Source organism: Hyla sarda, unplaced genomic scaffold (genome assembly GCF_029499605.1).
Source record: "Hyla sarda isolate aHylSar1 unplaced genomic scaffold, aHylSar1.hap1 scaffold_2430, whole genome shotgun sequence".
NCBI classification, from domain to species: domain Eukaryota; kingdom Metazoa; phylum Chordata; class Amphibia; order Anura; family Hylidae; genus Hyla; species Hyla sarda.
The window spans coordinates 6,584-29,218 of NW_026609117.1; the positions used below are offsets into that span (position 1 = coordinate 6,584).

The following is a 22,635-nucleotide window of genomic DNA, read 5'->3' on the forward strand; positions in this document are numbered from 1 at the left end:
AGAAGAGGAGGTGAGGTCACAGTATACAGGGCAGGACACCATCTTACCTTGATGATCTCCACCAGCTGGTCGACACCGCTGTCCCCGGGGAAGATGGGCTGCCCGAGGAGGAGCTCTGCCAGCACACAACCCGCTGACCACACATCTGAGAGAGGAGAAGAGAGCGGTCAGATGCGACTATGGCGCCATCTCTGGTCGCAGCGCCTGGCAGCATCATTTACAAGAATCCCAGAACTTCATATAGAACATATCATAGGCCAGAGATCTCCAACCTCTACAACTCCCATTGTGCACTGAATGCAGTCTTGGTTTGATGGGAGTTGTAGTTCTCCCTGTACATCCTGTGGCACCCTACAGCACTGATCACCAGTTATAAGAGTGCATATACATATATATATATATATATATATATATATATATATATATATATATATGCACTTGTATTTTACCTCATTTTGTTCTGTGTTATTTGTGAATACACCCTCATACAACCTCCGCAGACTTGTCCATGAGCCGGCAGAATGTCTAGCGCAGCACATCGCCTCCTCCTGATCAATCTGCTGCAGCCTCTTCCACTCCTCCAGTTGACAGGCGAAAGTGATGAGAGAGGCCATGATTATCAGTATACAAGGTCAGCGGAAACCAGGACTGCGCCTACAGGAGGCTGATCATACAGTGCTGAGCCGCGTGTCCTGCTGACTGTACAGTGCTGAGCCGCGTGTCCTGCTGACCGTACAGTGCTGAGGTGTGTGTCCTGCTGACTGTACAGTGCTGAGGTGTGTGTCCTGCTGAATGTACAGTGCTGAGGTGTGTGTCCTGCTGACTGTACAGTGCTGAGGTGTGTGTCCTGCTGACTGTACAGTGCTGAGGTGTGTGTCCTGCTGACTGTACAGTGCTGAGGTGTGTGTCCTGCTGACTGTACAGTGCTGAGGTGTGTGTCCTGCTGACTGTACAGTGCTGAGGTGTGTGTCCTGCTGACTGTACAGTGCTGAGCCGTGTGTCCTGCTGACTGTACAGTGCTGAGGTGTGTGTCCTGCTGACTGTACAGTGCTGAGGTGTGTGTCCTGCTGACTGTACAGTGCTGAGCCGCGTGTCCTGCTGACTGTACAGTGCTGAGGTGTGTGTCCTGCTGACTGTACAGTGCTGAGGTGTGTGTGTCCTGCTGACTGTACAGTGCTGAGGTGTGTGTGTCCTGCTGACTGTACAGTGCTGAGGTGTGTGTCCTGCTGACTGTACAGTGCTGAGGTGTGTGTCCTGCTGACTGTACAGTGCTGAGGTGTGTCCTGCTGACTGTACAGTGCTGAGCCGCGTGTCCTGCTGACTGTACAGTGCTGAGGTGTGTGTCCTGCTGATCGTACAGTGCTGAGCCGCGTGTCCTGCTGAATGTACAGTGCTGAGGTGTGTGTCCTGCTGAATGTACAGTGCTGAGGTGTGTGTCCTGCTGACTGTACAGTGCTGAGGTGTGTGTCCTGCTGACTGTACAGTGCTGAGCCGTGTGTCCTGCTGACTGTACAGTGCTGAGCCGTGTGTCCTGCTGACTGTACAGTGCTGAGGTGTGTGTCCTGCTGATCGTACAGTGCTGAGGTGTGTGTCCTGCTGACCGTACAGTGCTGAGCCGTGTGTGTCCTGCTGACTGTACAGTGCTGAGGTGTGTGTCCTGCTGACTGTACAGTGCTGAGGTGTGTGTCCTGCTGACTGTACAGTGCTGAGGTGTGTGTCCTGCTGACTGTACAGTGCTGAGCCGTGTGTGTCCTGCTGACTGTACAGTGCTGAGGTGTGTGTCCTGCTGACTGTACAGTGCTGAGGTGTGTGTCCTGCTGACTGTACAGTGCTGAGGTGTGTGTCCTGCTGACTGTACAGTGCTGAGCCGTGTGTCCTGCTGACTGTACAGTGCTGAGTTGTGTGTCCTGCTGACTGTACAGTGCTGAGGTGTGTGTCCTGCTGACTGTACAGTGCTGAGCCGTGTGTCCTGCTGACTGTACAGTGCTGAGCCGCGTGTCCTGCTGACTGTACAGTGCTGAGGTGTGTGTCCTGCTGATCGTACAGTGCTGAGCCGCGTGTCCTGCTGACTGTACAGTGCTGAGGTGTGTGTCCTGCTGACTGTACAGTGCTGAGGTGTGTGTCCTGCTGACTGTACAGTGCTGAGGTGTGTGTCCTGCTGACTGTACAGTGCTGAGCCGCGTGTCCTGCTGACTGTACAGTGCTGAGGTGTGTGTCCTGCTGATCGTACAGTGCTGAGCCGCGTGTCCTGCTGACTGTACAGTGCTGAGGTGTGTGTCCTGCTGACTGTACAGTGCTGAGCCGCGTGTCCTGCTGAATGTACAGTGCTGGGCCGTGTGTGTCCTGCTGAATGTACAGTGCTGGGCCGTGTGTGTCCTGCTGACCGTACAGTGCTGAGGTGTGTGTCCTGCTGACTGTACAGTGCTGAGGTGTGTGTCCTGCTGACTGTACAGTGCTGAGGTGTGTGTCCTGCTGAATGTACAGTGCTGAGGTGTGTGTCCTGCTGACTGTACAGTGCTGAGGTGTGTGTCCTGCTGACTGTACAGTGCTGAGCCGTGTGTCCTGCTGACCGTACAGTGCTGAGGTGTGTGTCCTGCTGAATGTACAGTGCTGAGGTGTGTGTCCTGCTGACTGTACAGTGCTGAGGTGTGTGTCCTGCTGAATGTACAGTGCTGAGGTGTGTGTCCTGCTGACTGTACAGTGCTGAGGTGTGTGTCCTGCTGACTGTACAGTGCTGAGGTGTGTGTCCTGCTGACTGTACAGTGCTGAGGTGTGTGTCCTGCTGACTGTACAGTGCTGAGGTGTGTGTCCTGCTGAATGTACAGTGCTGAGGTGTGTGTCCTGCTGACTGTACAGTGCTGAGGTATGTGTCCTGCTGAATGTACAGTGCTGAGCCATGTGGTTCACAATCTTTAGTGCCTTTTTGGTCTGATTCCCTACCTTACTGACAGACAGGGCTCTGTGGGGTGGGGGGGGGGGGGGGCATATGCAGTGAAACAGGCCGATGCTGAACCTGGTGAACTCACTGTGGGTTCACCATATTTGCTGTAGCCAGTGAGCTTGACCATGTTTTTATATCAATCAGGCAGGGATTTAAGAAGAGTTAAAATCCAAAGGCCCTAAAGAATCAGGCCACGCCTCTTTGGCACTTAAATGTAACATAACAGAGTGGTGTTAACTGGATTAAAAGTCAGAAACAGCAAAATTAAAATATATTTCTTGGATCTTATCTATAAGACCTCAGTGACACTCAAGGTGGTTGGGATAGGATGTTGTAGGTGGCACATTAAGCTCCACCCTTTTAGGAAAGTCCCGCCCCTTAGTCACAATAAAGAATCACTATATCTGAATAAAAGAATAATAAAAGAAATCCCCCACAATGGCTTCTTACCTATGCTGGAGGTGTAGTCAGTGGCCCCAAAGATCAACTCCGGGGCCCTATAGTACCGAGAGCATATGTAGGAGACATTGGGCTCCCCACGGACCAGCTGTTTAGCACTGCAAGAAGAAAGACAAAAAGCCTCAGCATCTACTGCATAAGCGTAACATATAAACTATATCATATACCGGACACATATTATATATCATACACCGGACACATATTATATATCATATACCGGACACATATTATATATCATATACCGGACACATATTATATATCATATACCGGACACATATTATATATCATACACCGGACACATATTATATATCATATACCGGACACATATTATATATCATATACCGGACACATATTATATATCATATACCGGACACATATTATATATCATATACCGGACACATATTATATATCATATACCGGACACATATTATATATCATATACCGGACACATATTATATATCATATACCGGACACATATTATATATAATATACCGGACACATTATATATCATATACCGGACACATATTATATATCATATACCGGACACATATTATATATCATATACCGGACACATATTATATATCATATACCGGACACATATTATATATCATATACCGGACACATATTATATATCATATACCGGACACATATTATATATCATACACCGGACACATATTATATATCATATACCGGACACATATTATATATCATATACCGGACACATATTATATATCATATACCGGACACATATTATATATCATATACCGGACACATATTATATATCATATACCGGACACATATTATATATCATATACCGGACACATATTATATATAATATACCGGACACATTATATATCATATACCGGACACATATTATATATCATATACCGGACACATATTATATATCATATACCGGACACATATTATATATCATATACCGGACACATATTATATATCATATACCGGACACATATTATATATCATATACCGGACACATATTATATATCATATACCGGACACATATTATATATCATATACCGGACACATATTATATATCATATACCGGACACATATTATATATCATATACCGGACACATATTATATATCATATACCGGACACATATTATATATCATATACCGGACACATATTATATATCATATACCGGACACATATTATATATCATACACCGGACACATATTATATATCATACACCGGACACATATTATATATCATACACCGGACACATATATCATATACTGGACACATACAGTATATCATACACCGGACACATATTATAGATCATATACCGGACACATATTATATATCATACACCAGACACATATTATATATCATACACCGGACACATATTATATATCATACACCGGACACATATTATATATCATACACCGGACACATATATCATATACTGGACACATACAGTATATCATACACCGGACACATATTATAGATCATATACCGGACACATATTATATATCATATACCGGACACATATTATATATCATACACCGGACACATATTATATATCATACACCGGACACATATTATATATCATACACCGGACACATATTATATATCATATACCGGACACATATTATATATCATATACCGGACACATATATCATATACTGGACACATACAGTATATCATACACCGGACACATATTATATATCATATACCGGACACATATTATATATCATATACTGGTAACATACAGTATATCATATACCGGACACATATTATATATCATATACTGGTAACATACAGTATATCATACACCGGACACATATTATATATCATATACCGGACACATATTATATATCATATACCGGACACTTACAGTATATCATACACCGGACACATTATATATCATACACCAGACACATATTATATATCATATACCGGACACTTACAGTATATCATACACCGGACACATATTATATATCATACACCAGACACATATTATATATCATACACCGGACACATATTATATATCATATACCGGACACATATTATATATCATACACCGGACACATATTATATATCATATACCGGACACATATTATATATCATACACCGGACACATATTATATATCATACACCGGACACATATTATATATCATATACTGGACACATATTATATATCATATACCGGACACATATTATATATCATATACCGGACACATATTATATATCATATACCGGACACATATTATATATCATATACCGGACACATATTATATATCATATACCGGACACATATTATATATCATATACCGGACACATATTGTATATCATATACCGGACACATATTGTATATCATATACCGGACACATATTATATATCATATACCGGTTACATACAGTATATCATACACCATACACATATTATATATCATATATCAGTAACATACAGTATATCATACACTGGACACATATTATATATCATATACCGGACACATTATATATCATATACCGGACACATATTATATATCATATACCGGTAACATACAGTATATCATACACCGGACACATATTATATATCATATACCGGACACATATTATATATCATATACCGGACACATACAGTATATCATACACCGGACACATATTATATATCATATACCGGACACATATTATATATCATATACCGGACACATACAGTACATCATACACCGGACACATATTATATATGATATACCGGTAACATACAGTATATCATACACCGGACACATATTATATATCATACACCGGACACATATTATATATCATATACCGGACACATATTATATATCATATACCGGACACATACAGTACATCATACACCGGACACTTATTATATATCATATATCAGTAACATACAGTATATCATACACCGGACACATATTATATATCATATACCGGACACATATTGTATATCATATACCGGACACATATTATATATCATATACTGGACACATACAGTATATCATACAACGGACACATTATATATCATATACCGGACACATATTATATATCATATACCGGTAACATACAGTAGATCAAACACCGGACACATATAATATATCATATACCGGACACATATTATATATCATATACTGGACACATACAGTATATCATACAACGGACACATTATATATCATATACCGAACACATATTATATATCATATACCAGACACATATTATATATCATATACCGGTAACATACAGTAGATCAAACACCGGACACATTATATATCATATACCGGACACATATTATATATCATATACTGGACACATACAGTATATCATACAACGGACACATTATATATCATATACCGGACACATATTATATATCATATACCGGTAACATACAGTATATCATACACCGGACTCATTATATATCATATACCGGACACATATTATATATCATATACCGGTAACATACAGTAGATCAAACACCGGACACATATTATATATCATATACCGGACACATATTATATATAATATACCGGACACTTACAGTATATCATACACCGGACACATATTATATATCATACACCAGACACATATTATATATCATATACCGGTAACATACAGTAGATCAAACACCGGACACATATTATATATCATATACCGGACACATATTATATATCATATACTGGACACACATTATATATATCATATACCGGACACATATTATATATATCATATACCGGACACATACAGTATCTCATACACCGGACACATATTATATATCATATACCGGAAACACATTATATATCATATACCGGACACATATTATATATCATATACCGGACACATATTATATATCATACACCGGACACATACAGGATATCATACACCGGACACATATTATATATCATATACCGGACACATATTATATATCATACACCGGACACATACAGTATATCATACACCGGACACATACAGTATATCATACACCGGACACATATTATATATCATATACCGGACACATATTATATATTATTTATCAGTAACATGCAGTATATCATACACCGGACACATATTATATATCATATAACGGACACATACAGTATATCATACACGGGACATATGATATATATCATACACCAGACACATATTATATATCATATACCGGACACATACAGTATATCATACACCGGACACATATTATATATCATATACCGGTAACATACAGTTTATCATACACTGGACACATATTATATATCATAAACCAGACACATTATATCATATACCAGTAACATACAGTTTATCATACACCAGACACATATTATATATCATATCGGTAACATACAGTATATCATATACCCAACACATTATATATCATATACTGGTAACATACAGTATATCATACACCGGACACATTATATATATATATATATATATATATATATATATATATATATATACACACATCATATATTGGTAACACACAGTATATCATACAGTATATCATACACCAGACACATATTATATATCATACACTGGTAACATACAGTATATCATACACCAGACACTTATTATATATCATACACCGGTAACATACAGTATATCATACACCAGACACATATTATATCATATACCCGACACATTATATATCATATACCGGTAACATACAGTATATCATACACCAGACACATATTATATCATATACCCGACACATTATATATCATATAGTGGTAACATACAGTATATCATACACCGGACACATTATATATCATATACTAGTAACATACAGTATATCATACACCAGACACACAATATATATCATATACCGGTAACATACAGTATATCATACACCGGACACATTATATATCATATACCGGACACATATTATATATCATATACCGGACACATATTATATATCATATACCGGTAACATACAGTATATCATACACCATACACATATTATATATCATATATAAGTAACATACAGTATATCATACACCGGACACATTATTTATCATATACCAGTAACATACAGTATATCATACAACGGACACATTATATATCATATACAGGACACATTATATATCATATACAGGACACATTATATATCATATACCGGACACATATTATACATCATATACCGGTAACATACAGTATTTCATATACCGGACACATATTACATATCATATACCGGTAACATACAGTATATCATACACCAAACACATATTATATATCATATACCGGACACATTCTATATCATATACCGGTAACATACAGTATATCATACACCGGACACATTATATATCATATACCGGACACATTCTATATCATATACCGGTAACATACAGTATATCATACACCGGACACATTATATATCATATACCGGACACATTCTATATCATATACCGGTAACATACAGTATATCATACACCGGACACATTATATATCACATACCGGTAACATACAGTATATCACACACCGGACACATTATATATCATATACCGATAACATACAGTATATCATATACCGGACACATATTATATATCATATACCAGTAACATACAGTATATCATACACCGAACACATATATATCATATACCGGTAACATACAGAATATCATACACCGGACACATTATATATCATATACCGGACACATTATATATCATACACCGGACACATTATATATCATACACCGGACACATATTATATATCATACACCGGACACATATTATATATCATATACCAGTAACATACAGAATATCATATACCGGACACGTATTATATATCATATACCGGTAACATACAGTATATCATACACCAGACACATTATATATCATATACCGGTAACATACAGTATATCATACACAAGACACATATTATATATCATACACCGGACACATTATATATCATATACCGGTAACATACAGTATATCATACACCGGACACATTATATATCATACACCGGACACATTATATATCATACACCGGACACATTATATATCAGTAACATACAGTATATCATACACCGGACACATATTATATATCATATACCGGTAACATACAGTATATCATACACCAGACACATATACTGTATATTACCGGTATATGATATATAATATGTGTCTGGTGTATGATATACTGTATGTTACCGGTATATGATGTATAATATGTGTCCGGTATATGATATATAATGTGTCCTGTATATGATATATAATGTGTCCTGTATATGATATATAATGTGTCCGTTGTATGATATACTGTATGTTACTGGTATATGATAAATAATGTGTCCGGTGTATGATATACTGTATGTTACTTATATATGATATATAATATGTGTATGGTGTATGATATACTGTATGTTACCGGTATATGATATATAATATGTGTCCGGTATATGATATATAATATGTGTCTGGTATATGATATATAATGTGTCCGGTGTATGATATATAATGTGTCCGGTGTATGATATACTGTATGTTACCGGTGTATGATATATAATGTGTCCGGTGTATGATATACTGTATGTTACCAGTATATGATATATAATACGTGTCCGGTATATGATATACTGTATATTACCGGTATATGATATATAATATCATATACCGGACACGTATTATATATCATATACTGGTAACATACAGTATATCATACACCGGACACATATTATATATCATACACTGGTAACATACAGTATATCATACACCGGACACATTATATATCATACACCGGACACATTATATATCATATACCAGACACATATTATATATCATATACCGGACACATATTATATATCATATACCGGTAACATACAGTATATCATACACCATACACATATTATATATCATATATAAGTAACATACAGTATATCATACACCGGACACATATTATATATCATATACCGGTAACATACAGTATATCATACACCGGACACATATTATATATCATACACCAGACACATATTATATATCATATACCGGTAACATACAGAATATCATACACCGGACACATTATATATCATACACCGGTAACATATTATATATCATATACCGGAAATATTATATATTATATATCAGTAACATACAGTATTTCATACACCGGACACATATTATATATCATATACCGGTAACATACAGTATATCATACACCGGACACATAATAAAGTCATGGCCGTAAAAGTTTTTCTATAAAATGAAGTATTCCTCACAGGAAAGGATTGCAGTAACACAGGTTTTGCTATACACATGTTTATTCCCTTTGTGTATATTTATATATATATATATAGATCTCCTCTCCTCTGTATATATATATATATATATATATAGATCTCCTCTCCTCTGTATATATATATATATATATATATATATATATATATATATATATTGCAGTAACACAGGTTTTGCTATACACATGTTTATTCCCTTTGTGTATATATATATATATATATATATATATATATATATATATATATATAGATCTCCTCTCCTCTCCTCTGTGTATCTGTGTATATATATATATATATATATATATATATATATCTCTTCTCCTCTGTATGTATATATATATAGATCTCCTTTCCTCTGTATATATATATCTCCTCTCCTCTGTATATATATATATATTGCAGTAACACAGGTTTTGCTATACACATGTTTATTCCCTTTGTGTATATTTATATATATATAGATCTCCTCTCCTCTGTATATATATATATATATATATATATATTGCAGTAACACAGGTTTTGCTATACACATGTTTATTCCCTTTGTGTGTAAATATATACATATATATATATATATATATATATATATATATATATATATAGATCTCCTCTCCTCTGTATATATATATATATATATATATAGATCTCCTCTCCTCTGTATATATATATATTGCAGTAACACAGGTTTTTATTGGAACTAAACCAAAAAAGGGAGAAAAAAAGCAAATTGGACATAATGTCACCAAACTCCAAAAATGGTCTGGACATAATTATTGGCCCCTTTCATAATTGAGGATAAATAAGATTGTTTCCAGCCTGTGATGTTCCTTTATACTCACCTGGGGCAAGTAACAGGTGTGGGCAATATAACAATCACACCTGAAAGCAGATAAAAAGGAGAGAAGTTCACTTAGTCTTTGCATTGTGTGTCTGTGTGTCACACTAAGCATGGACAACAGAAAGAGGAGAAGAGAACTGTCTGAGGACTTGGGAACCAAAATTGTGGGAAAATATCAACAATCTCCAGGTTACAAGTCCATCTCCAGAGATCTAGATTTGTCTTTGTCCACAGTGCGCAACATTATCAAGAAGTTGACAACCCATGGCCCTGTAGATAATCTCCCTGGGCGTGGACGGAAGAGAAAAACTGATGAAAGGTGTCAACGCAGGATAGTCCGGATGGTGGATAAGCAGCCCCAAACAAGTTCCAAAGATATTCAAGCTGTCCTGCAGGCTCAGGGAGCATCAGTGTCAGCGTGAACTATCCGTCGTCATTTAAATGAAATGAAATGCTATGGAGGAGACCCAGGAGGACCCCACTATGGAGGAGACCCTGGAGGACCCCACTATGGAGGAGACCCAGGAGGTCCCCACTATGGAGGAGACCCAGGAGGTCCCCACTATGGAGGAGACCCAGGAGGACCCCACTATGGAGGAGACCCAGGAGGATCCCACTATGGAGGAGACCAAGGAGAACCCCACTATGGAGGAGACCCAGGAGGACCCCACTATGGAGGAGACCCAGGAGGACCCCACTATGGAGGAGACCCAGGAGGACCCCACTATGGAGGAGACCCAGGAGGACCCCACTGTGGAGGAGAAACAGGAGGACCCCACTATGGAGGAGACCCAGGAGGACCCCACTATGGAGGAGACCCAGGAGGACCCCACTATGGAGGCCCAGGAGGACCCCACTGCTGACACAGAGACATAAAAAAGCAAGACTACATTTTGCCAAAATGAACTTGAGTAACCAAAATCCTTCTTGTGGACAGATGAGACCAAGATAGAGCTTTTTGGTAAAGCCCATCATTCTACTGTTTACCGAAAATGGAGAAAGGCCCACAAAGAAAAGAACACAGAACCTACAGTGACATATGGGGGAGGTCAGCAATGTTTTGGGTTGTTTTGCTGCCTCTGGCACTGGGGGCCTTGAATGTGCACAAGACATCATGAAATCTGAGGATTACCAATGGATTTTGGGTTGCACTGTACAGCCCAGTGTCAGAAAGCTGGGTTTGTGTCTGAGATCTTGGGTCTTTCAGCAGGACAATGACCCCAAACATACGTCAAAAAGCCCCAGAAATGGATGACAACAAAGCGCTGGAGAGTTCTGAAGTGTCAGCAATGAGTCCAGATCTAAATCTCATTGATCACCTGTGGAGAGATCTTATAATTACTGTTGGGAAAAGGCGCCTTCCAATAAGAGACCTGGAGCAGTTTGTAAAGGAAGAGTCCAACATCCCGGCTGAGAGGTGTAAGGAGCTTATTGATGGTTATAGGAAGAGAGGTCCAACATTCCGGCTGAGAGGTGTAAGGAGCTTATTGATGGTTATAGGAAGAGTGGTCCAACATTCCGGCTGAGAGGTGTAAGGAGCTTATTGATGATTATAGGAAGAGTGGTCCAACATTCCGGCTGAGAGGTGTAAGAAGCTTATTGATGCTTATAGGAAGAGTGGTCCAACATTCCGGCTGAGAGGTGTAAGAAGCTTATTGATGCTTATAGGAAGAGTGGTCCAACATTCCGGCTGAGAGGTGTAAGAAGCTTATTGATTATTATAGGAAAAGTGGTCCAACATTCCGGCTGAGAGGCGTAAGAAAATTATTGATGGTTATAGGAAGAGTGGTCCAACATTCCGACTGAGAGGTGTAAGAAGCTTATTGATGGTTAAAGGAAGAGTGGTCCAACATTCCGGCTGAGAGGTGTAAGAAGCTTATTGATGGTTATAGGAAGAGTGGTCCAACATTCCGGCTGAGAGGTGTAAGGAGCTTATTGATGGTTATAGGAAGAGTGGTCCAACATTCCGGCTGAGAGGTGTAAGAAGCTTATTGATGGTTATAGGAAGAGTGGTCCAACATTCCGGCTGAGAGGTGTAAGAAGCTTATTGATGGTTATAGGAAGAATGGTCCAACATTCCGGCTGAGAGGTGTAAGGAGCTTATTGATGGTTATAGGAAGAGTGGTCCAACATTCCGGCTGAGAGGTGTAAGGAGCTTATTGATGATTATAGGAAGAGTGGTCCAACATTCCGGCTGAGAGGTGTAAGAAGCTTATTGATGGTTATAGGAAGAGTGGTCCAACATTCCGGCTGAGAGGTGTAAGAAGCTTATTGATGCTTATAGGAAGAGTGGTCCAACATTCCGGCTGAGAGGTGTAAGAAGCTTATTGATGGTTATAGGAAGAATGGTCCAACATTCCGGCTGAGAGGTGTAAGGAGCTTATTGATGGTTATAGGAAGAGTGGTCCAACATTCCGGCTGAGAGGTGTAAGAAGCTTATTGATGCTTATAGGAAGAGTGGTCCAACATTCCGGCTGAGAGGTGTAAGAAGCTTATTGATGCTTATAGGAAGAGTGGTCCAACATTCCGGCTGAGAGGTGTAAGAAGCTTATTGATGCTTATAGGAAGAATGGTCCAACATTCCGGCTGAGAGGTGTAAGAAGCTTATTGATGGTTATAGGAAGAATGGTCCAACATTCCGGCTGAGAGGTGTAAGAAGCTTATTGATGGTTATAGGAAGAATGGTCCAACATTCCGGCTGAGAGGTGTAAGGAGCTTATTGATGGTTATAGGAAGAGTGGTCCAACATTCCGGCTGAGAGGTGTAAGGAGCTTATTGATGATTATAGGAAGAGTGGTCCAACATTCCGGCTGAGAGGTGTAAGAAGCTTATTGATGGTTATAGGAAGAGTGGTCCAACATTCCGGCTGAGAGGTGTAAGAAGCTTATTGATGCTTATAGGAAGAGTGGTCCAACATTCCGGCTGAGAGGTGTAAGAAGCTTATTGATGCTTATAGGAAGAGTGGTCCAACATTCCGGCTGAGAGGTGTAAGAAGCTTATTGATTATTATAGGAAAAGTGGTCCAACATTCCGGCTGAGAGGCGTAAGAAGATTATTGATGGTTATAGGAAGAGTGGTCCAACATTCCGGCTGAGAGGTGTAAGGAGCTTATTGATGCTTATAGGAAAAGTGGTCCAACATTCCGGCTGAGAGGCGTAAGAAGATTATTGATGGTTATAGGAAGAGTGGTCCAACATTCCGGCTGAGAGGTGTAAGAAGATTATTGATGGTTATAGGAAGAGTGGTCCAACATTCTGGCTGAGAGCCGTAAGAAGATTATTGATGGTTATAGGAAGAGTGGTCCAACATTCCGGGTGAGAGGTGTAAGAAGCTTATTGATGGTTAGACACTGATTTCAGTTTCGGTTTGTGCAACCAAATATTAAGTTAAGGGGGCCAATAATTTTGTCCGGCCCATTTTTGGAGTTTGGTGACATTATGTCCAATTTGCTTTTTTTCCTCCTTTTTTGGTTTAGTTCCAATACACACAAAGGGAATAAACATGTGTATAGCAAAACATGTGTTACTGCAATATATATATATATATATATACAGAGGAGAGGAGATCTATATATATATACAGAGGAGAGGAGATCTATATATATATATACAGAGGAGAGGAGATCTATATATATATATATATATATACAGAGGAGAGGAGATCTATATATATATATACAGAGGAGAGGAGATCTATATATATATATACAGAGGAGAGGAGATATATATATATATATATATATATATATATACAGAGGAGAGGAGATCTATATATATATATACAGAGGAGAGGAGATCTATATATATATATATATATATATATATATACAGAGGAGAGGAGATCTATATATATATATATACAGAGGAGAGGAGATCTATATATATATATACAGAGGAGAGGAGATCTATATATATATATATACAGAGGAGAGATCTATATATATATATATACAGAGGAGAGGAGATCTATATATATATATATATATATATATACAGAGGAGAGGAGATCTATATATATATATATATATACAGAGGAGAGGAGATCTATATATATATATACAGAGGAGAGGAGATCTATATATATATATACAGAGGAGAGGAGATCTATATATATATATATATATATATATATATATATATACACATATATACAGAGGAGAGGAGATCTATATATATATATACACAGAGGGAATAAACATGTGTTACTGCAATCCTTTCCTGTGAGAAATACCTAATTTTATAGGAACATTTCAGGGGTGCCAACATTTACGGCCATGACTGTATATGGGCTCGGGCTGTATTCTGTTGTAACCCGGGCAGTATTATAGACTGATCTATTCTTTCACCATGTGACTTGTGGTGACTTTGTCTGCGCATCAGACTGAAACGCCCAGAACAGCATCAGGAAAATTATGTGTCAGATCCATCCGTCCCACATTACAAAGCAGGTGACCGTCTAATGTGTATGTGATCTCCATATGTCACTCAACTTATCAACTCACAATCTAATCTATCACATACAATGTATCACTCCCATCATTCACTCCCATCATCCCTGACCCCAGGAGATCACAATCTAATCTCCTATCATACAATGTATCACTCCCATCATCCCTGACCCCAGGAGATCACAATCTAATCTCCTATCATACAATGTATCACTCCCATCATCCCTGACCCCAGGAGATCACAATCTAATCTCCTATCACATACAATGTATCACTCCCATCATCCCTGACCTCCCATCATCCCTGACCCCAGGAGATCACAATCTAATCTCCTATCATACAATGTATCACTCCCATCATCCCTGACCCCAGGAGATCACAATCTAATCTCCTATCATACAATGTATCACTCCCATCATCCCCAGAGCTCACAATCTAATCTTCTATCATACAATGTATCACTCCCATCATCCCTGACCCCAGGAGCTCACAATCTAATCTCCTATCATACAATGTATCACTCCCATCATCCCTGACCCCAGGAGATCACAATCTAATCTCCTATCATACAATGTATCACTCCCATCATCCCTGACCCCAGGAGCTCACAATCTAATCTCCTATCACATCCAATGTATCACTCCCATCATCCCTGACCCCAGGAGATCACAATCTAATCTCCTATCATACAATGTATCACTCCCATCATCCCTGACCCCAGGAGATCACAATCTAATCTCCTATCATACAATGTATCACTCCCATCATCCCTGACCCCAGGAGATCACAATCTAATCTCCTATCACATACAATGTATCACTCCCATCATCCCTGACCCCAGGAGCTCACAATCTAATCTCCTATCATACAATGTATCACTCCCATCATCCCTGACCCCAGGAGATCACAATCTAATCTCCTATCATACAATGTATCACCCCCATCATCCCTGACCCCAGGAGATCACAATCTAATCTCCTATCACATACAATGTATCACCCCCATCATCCCTGACCCCAGGAGATCACAATCTAATCTCCTATCATACAATGTATCACTCCCATCATCCCTGACCCCAGGAGCTCACAATCTAATCTATCACATACAATGTATCACTCCCATCATCCCTGACCCCAGGAGATCACAATCTAATCTCCTATCACATACAATGTATCACTCCCATCATCCCTGACCCCAGGAGATCACAATCTAATCTCCTATCATACAATGTATCACTCCCATCATCCCTGACCCCAGGAGATCACAATCTAATCTCCTATCACATACAATGTATCACTCCCATCATCCCTGACCCCAGGAGATCACAATCTAATCTCCTATCATACAATGTATCACTCCCATCATCCCTGACCCCAGGAGATCACAATCTAATCTCCTATCACATACAATGTATCACTCCCATCATCCCTGACCCCAGGAGATCACAATCTAATCTCCTATCACATACAATGTATCACTCCCATCATCCCTGACCCCAGGAGATCACAATCTAATCTCCTATCATACAATGTATCACTCCCATCATCCCTGACCCCAGGAGCTCACAATCTAATCTCCTATCATACAATGTATCACTCCCATCATCCCTGACCCCAGGAGCTGACTATTCTCACACACGATGCTGCTGTATTTATTATCTCACCTTCCGAAGTCGCACAGCTTCAGCACCGCAGTATCGGGGTCCAGCAGGAGGTTCTGTGGTTTGATGTCCCGATGGCAGATCCCAAAGGAATGGATGTAGGCTAAACTGCGGAACAGCTGATACATGTACAACTGGGGGACAAGACAACATGGTGTGACTGCAACGTAACAGTACCCAACCCCCTGCTATACCGCAGAGCGCCACCCAACCCCCTGCTATACCGCAGAGCGCCACCCAACCCCCTGCTATACCGCAGAGCGCCACCCAACTCCCTGCTATACCGGAGAGCGCCACCCAACTCCACCCAACCCCCTGCTATACCGCAGAGCGCCACCCAACCCCCTGCTATACCGCAGAGCGCCACCCAACTCCACCCAACCCCCTGCTATACCGCAGAGCGCCACCCAACCCCACCCAACCCCCTGCTATACCGCAGAGCGCCACCCAACCCCCTGCTATACCGCAGAGCGCCACCCAACCCCCTGCTATACCGGAGAGCGCCACCCAACTCCACCCAACCCCCTGCTATACCGCAGAGCGCCACCCAACCCCCTGCTATACCGCAGAGCGCCACCCAACTCCACCCAACCCCCTGCTATACCGCAGAGCGCCACCCAACCCCCTGCTATACCGCAGAGCGCCACCCAACTCCACCCAACCCCCTGCTATACCGCAGAGCACCACCCAACCCCCTGCTATACCGCAGAGCGCCACCCTCCCCCACCCAACCCCCTGCTATACCGCAGAGCACCACCCAACTCTACCCAAAACCCTGCTATACCGCAGAGCGCCACCCAACCCCCTGCTATACCGCAGAGCGCCACCCAACCCCCTGCTATACCGCAGAGCGCCACCCAACCCCACCCAACCCCCTGCTATACCGCAGAGCACCACCCAACTCTACCAAACACCCTGCTATACCACAGAGCGCCACCCAACCCCCTGCTATACCGCAGAGCGCCATCCAACCCCACGCTATACCGGAGAGCGCCACTCAACCCCCTGCTATACCGCAGAGCGCCACCCAACCCCACCTAACCCCCTGCTATACCGCAGAGCACCACCCAACCCCCTGCTATACCGCAGAGCACCACCCAACCCCCTGCTATACCGCAGAGCGCCACCCTCCCCCACCCAACCCCCTGCTATACCGCAGAGCACCACCCAACTCTACCCAACACCCTGCTATACCGCAGAGCGCCACCCAACCCCACTATACCGCAGAGCGCCACCCTCCCCCACCCAACCCCCTGCTATACCGCAGAGCGCCACCCTCCCCCACCCAACCCCACTATACCGCAGAGCGCAACCCAACCCCACCCAACCCCCTGCTATACCGCAGAGCGCCACCCAACCCCATCCAACCCCCTGCTATATCGCCGAGCGCCACCCTCCCCCACCCAACCCCCTGCTATACCACAGAGCGCCACCCTCCCCCACCCAACCCCCTGCTATACCGCAGAGCGCCACCCTCCCCCACCCAACCCCCTGCTATACCGCAGAGCGCCAACCTTCCCCACCCAACCCCCTGCTATACCGCAGAGCGCCACCCTCCCCCACCCAACCCCCTGCTATACCGCAGAGCGCCACCCTCCCCCACCCAACCCCCTGCTATACCGCAGAGCGCCACCCTCCCCCACCCAACACCCTGCTATAGCGCAGAGCGCCACCCTCCCCCACCCAAACCCCCTGCTATACTGCAGACCGCCACGCTCCCCCACCCAACACCATGCTATACAGCAGAGCGCCACCCTCCCCCACCCAACCCCCTGCTATACAGCAGAGCGCCACCCTCCCCCACCCAACCCCCTGCTATACCACAGAGCGCCCTCCCAACCCCCTGCACCTCTGCTATACCTCTGAGCGCCACCCTCACCCACCCAACCCCCTGCACCTCTGTTATATTGGTGAGTGGCATCCTCACCCACCCAACCCCCGGCACCTCTGCTATACTGGTGAGTGGCACCCTCACCCACCCAACCACCTGCACCTCTGCTATACTGGTGAGTTGCATCCTCACCCACCCAACCACCTGCACCTCTGCTATACTGGTGAGTGGCACCCTCACCCACCCAACCACCTGTACCTCTCCTATACTGGTGAGCGGCATCCTCACCCACCCAACCCCCGGCACCTCTGCTATACTGGTGAGTGGCACCCTCACCCACCCAACCACCTGCACCTCTGCTTTTCTGGTGAGTGGCACCCTCACCCACCCAACCACCTGCACCTCTGCTATACTGGTGAGTGGCACCCTCACCCACCCAACCACCTGCACCTCTGCTATACTGGTGAGTGGCATCCTCACCAACCCAACCACCTGCACCTCTGCTATACTGGTGAGTGGCACCCTCACCCACCCAACCACCTGCACCTCTGCTATACTGGTGAGTGGCACCCTCACCCACCCAACCCCCGGCACCTCTGCTATACTGGTGAGTGGCATCCTCACCAACCCAACCACCTGCACCTCTGCTATACTGGTGAGTGGCATCCTCACCAACCCAACCACCTGCACCTCTGCTATACTGGTGAGTGGCATCCTCACCCACCCAACCACCTGCACCTCTGCTATACTGGTGAGTGGCACCCTCACCCATCCAACCCCCGGCACCTCTGCTATACTGGTGAGTGGCACCCTCACCCACCCAACCACCTGCACCTCTGCTATACTGGTGAGTGGCACCCTCACCCACCCAACCCCCGGCACCTCTGCTATACTGGTGAGTGGCACCCTCACCCACCCAACCACCTGCACCTCTGCTATACTGGTGAGTGGCACCCTCACCCACCCAACCCCCGGCACCTCTGCTATACTGGTGAGTGGCATCCTCACCAACCCAACCACCTGCACCTCTGCTATACTGGTGAGTGGCACCCTCACCCACCCAACCACCTGCACCTCTGCTATACTGGTGAGTGGCACCCTCACCCACCCAACCCCCGGCACCTTTGCTATACTGGTGAGTGGCACCCTCACCCACCCAACCACCTGCACCTCTGCTATACTGGTGAGTGGCACTCTCACCCACCCAACCACCTGCACCTCTGCTATACTGGTGAGTGGCATCCTCACCCACCCAACCCCCGGCACCTCTGCTATACTGGTGAGTGGCATCCTCACCAACCCAACCACCTGCACCTCTGCTATACTGGTGAGTGGCATCCTCACCAACCCAACCACCTGCACCTCTGCTATACTGGTGAGTGGCATCCTCACCCACCCAACCCCCGGCACCTCTGCTATACTGATGAGTGGCACCCTCACCCACCCAACCCCCGGCACCTCTGCTATACTGGTGAGTGGCACCCTCACCCACCCAACCACCTGCACCTCTGCTATACTGGTGAGTGGCACCCTCACCCACCCAACCACCTGCACCTCTGCTATACTGCTGAGTGGCACCCTCACCCACCCAACCACCTGCACCTCTGCTATACTGGTGAGTGGCACCCTCACCAACCCAACCACCTGCACCTCTGCTATACTGGTGAGTGGCACCCTCACCCACCCAACCACCGGCACCTCTGCTATACTGGTGAGTGGCACCCTCACCCACCCAACCCCCGGCACCTCTGCTATACTGGTGAGTGGCACCCTTACCCACCCAACCACCTGCACCTCTGCTATACTGGTGAGTGGCACCCTCACCCACCCAACCCCCGGCACCTCTGCTATACTGGTGAGTGGCACCCTCACCCACCCAACCACCTGCACGCAAAATGCTGAAAACCTGTAGAGATCTAATTCTCCTCACAGCTGAGGGTTTGGTACAATTTGTAGACAATCCTCTCTGAGCTCAATACATAATAGGTACAACCCTCATTGTGATAGTTGTGACGTATCGTTCTGAAGCTCAGGCTGTTCACCTGGAGAAGGATGGTCTAGACTGGATACAACTGTACCAAACCCTCAGTTGTGAGAAACATTAGGTCAGGAGTCTCTTAGCATTCCCTCTGACCTCACTATAACAAGATAACAGGGTAATGTCAACCTGAGGGCATCTGTGGAGAAGGGGCACATGGATGGATGACACCCCAGGTATATATCTGTATGTAAATCACCTTGACGTATATCATGGGCAGCGCCTGCTTGGCGCGGCTGTAATGTCTGGCCACTCTGTACACCGTCTCCGGAACATAATCCAGCACCAGGTTCAGGTAAACCTCGTCCTTCTATAAAGAGAAAAGAAATGGTCACCTGTAAGATATATCCTATATACATCATATAATACAGTCAACTGTAAGATATCTCCTATATACATCATATAATACAGTCACCTGTAAGATATATCCTATATACATCATATAATACAGTCACCTGTAAGATATATCCTATATATACATCATATAATACAGTCACCTGTAAGATATATCCTATATACATCATATAATACAGTCACCTGTAGGATACATCCTATATACATCATATAATACAGTCAACTGTAAGATATATCCTATATACATCATATAATACAGTCACCTGCCCCTCTCATCCTATATACATCATATAATACAGTCACCTGCTCCTCACATCCTATATACATCATATAATACAGTCACCTGTAAGATATATCCTATATACATCATATAATACAGTCACCTGTAAGATATATCCTATATACATCATATAATACAGTCACCTGTAAGATATATCCTATATACATCATATAATACAGTCACCTGTAAGATATATCCTATATACATCATATAATACAGTCACCTGTAAGATATATCCTATATACATCATATAATACAGTCACCTGTAAGATATATCCTATATACATCATATAATACAGTCACCTGTAAGATATATCCTATATATACATCATATAATACAGTCACCTGTAAGATATATCCTATATATACATCATATAATATAGTCACCTGTAAGATATATCCTATATACATCATATAATACAGTCACCTGTAAGATACATCCTATATACATCATATAATACAGTCACCTGTAAGATATATCCTATATACATCATATAATACAGTCACCTGTAAGATATATCCTATATACATCATATAATACAGTCACCTGTAAGATATATCCTATATATACATCATATAATAC

The 22,635-nt window shown here is 42.5% G+C and overlaps 1 protein-coding gene across 1 annotated transcript; it reads right to left on the bottom strand.

The window, feature by feature from the left end:
- Positions 1 to 47: 47 nt before the first annotated feature.
- On the bottom strand, positions 48 to 21,728 carry LOC130323155 (glycogen synthase kinase-3 beta-like; the record flags this gene model as incomplete). Its single annotated transcript, XM_056553129.1, has 4 exons — positions 48 to 145; positions 3,392 to 3,498; positions 17,553 to 17,683; positions 21,618 to 21,728. Coding segments are annotated over 4 exons (447 nt in total), but the record flags the coding sequence as incomplete, so codon positions are not given.
- Between the last annotated feature and the right edge of the window lie 907 nt (positions 21,729 to 22,635).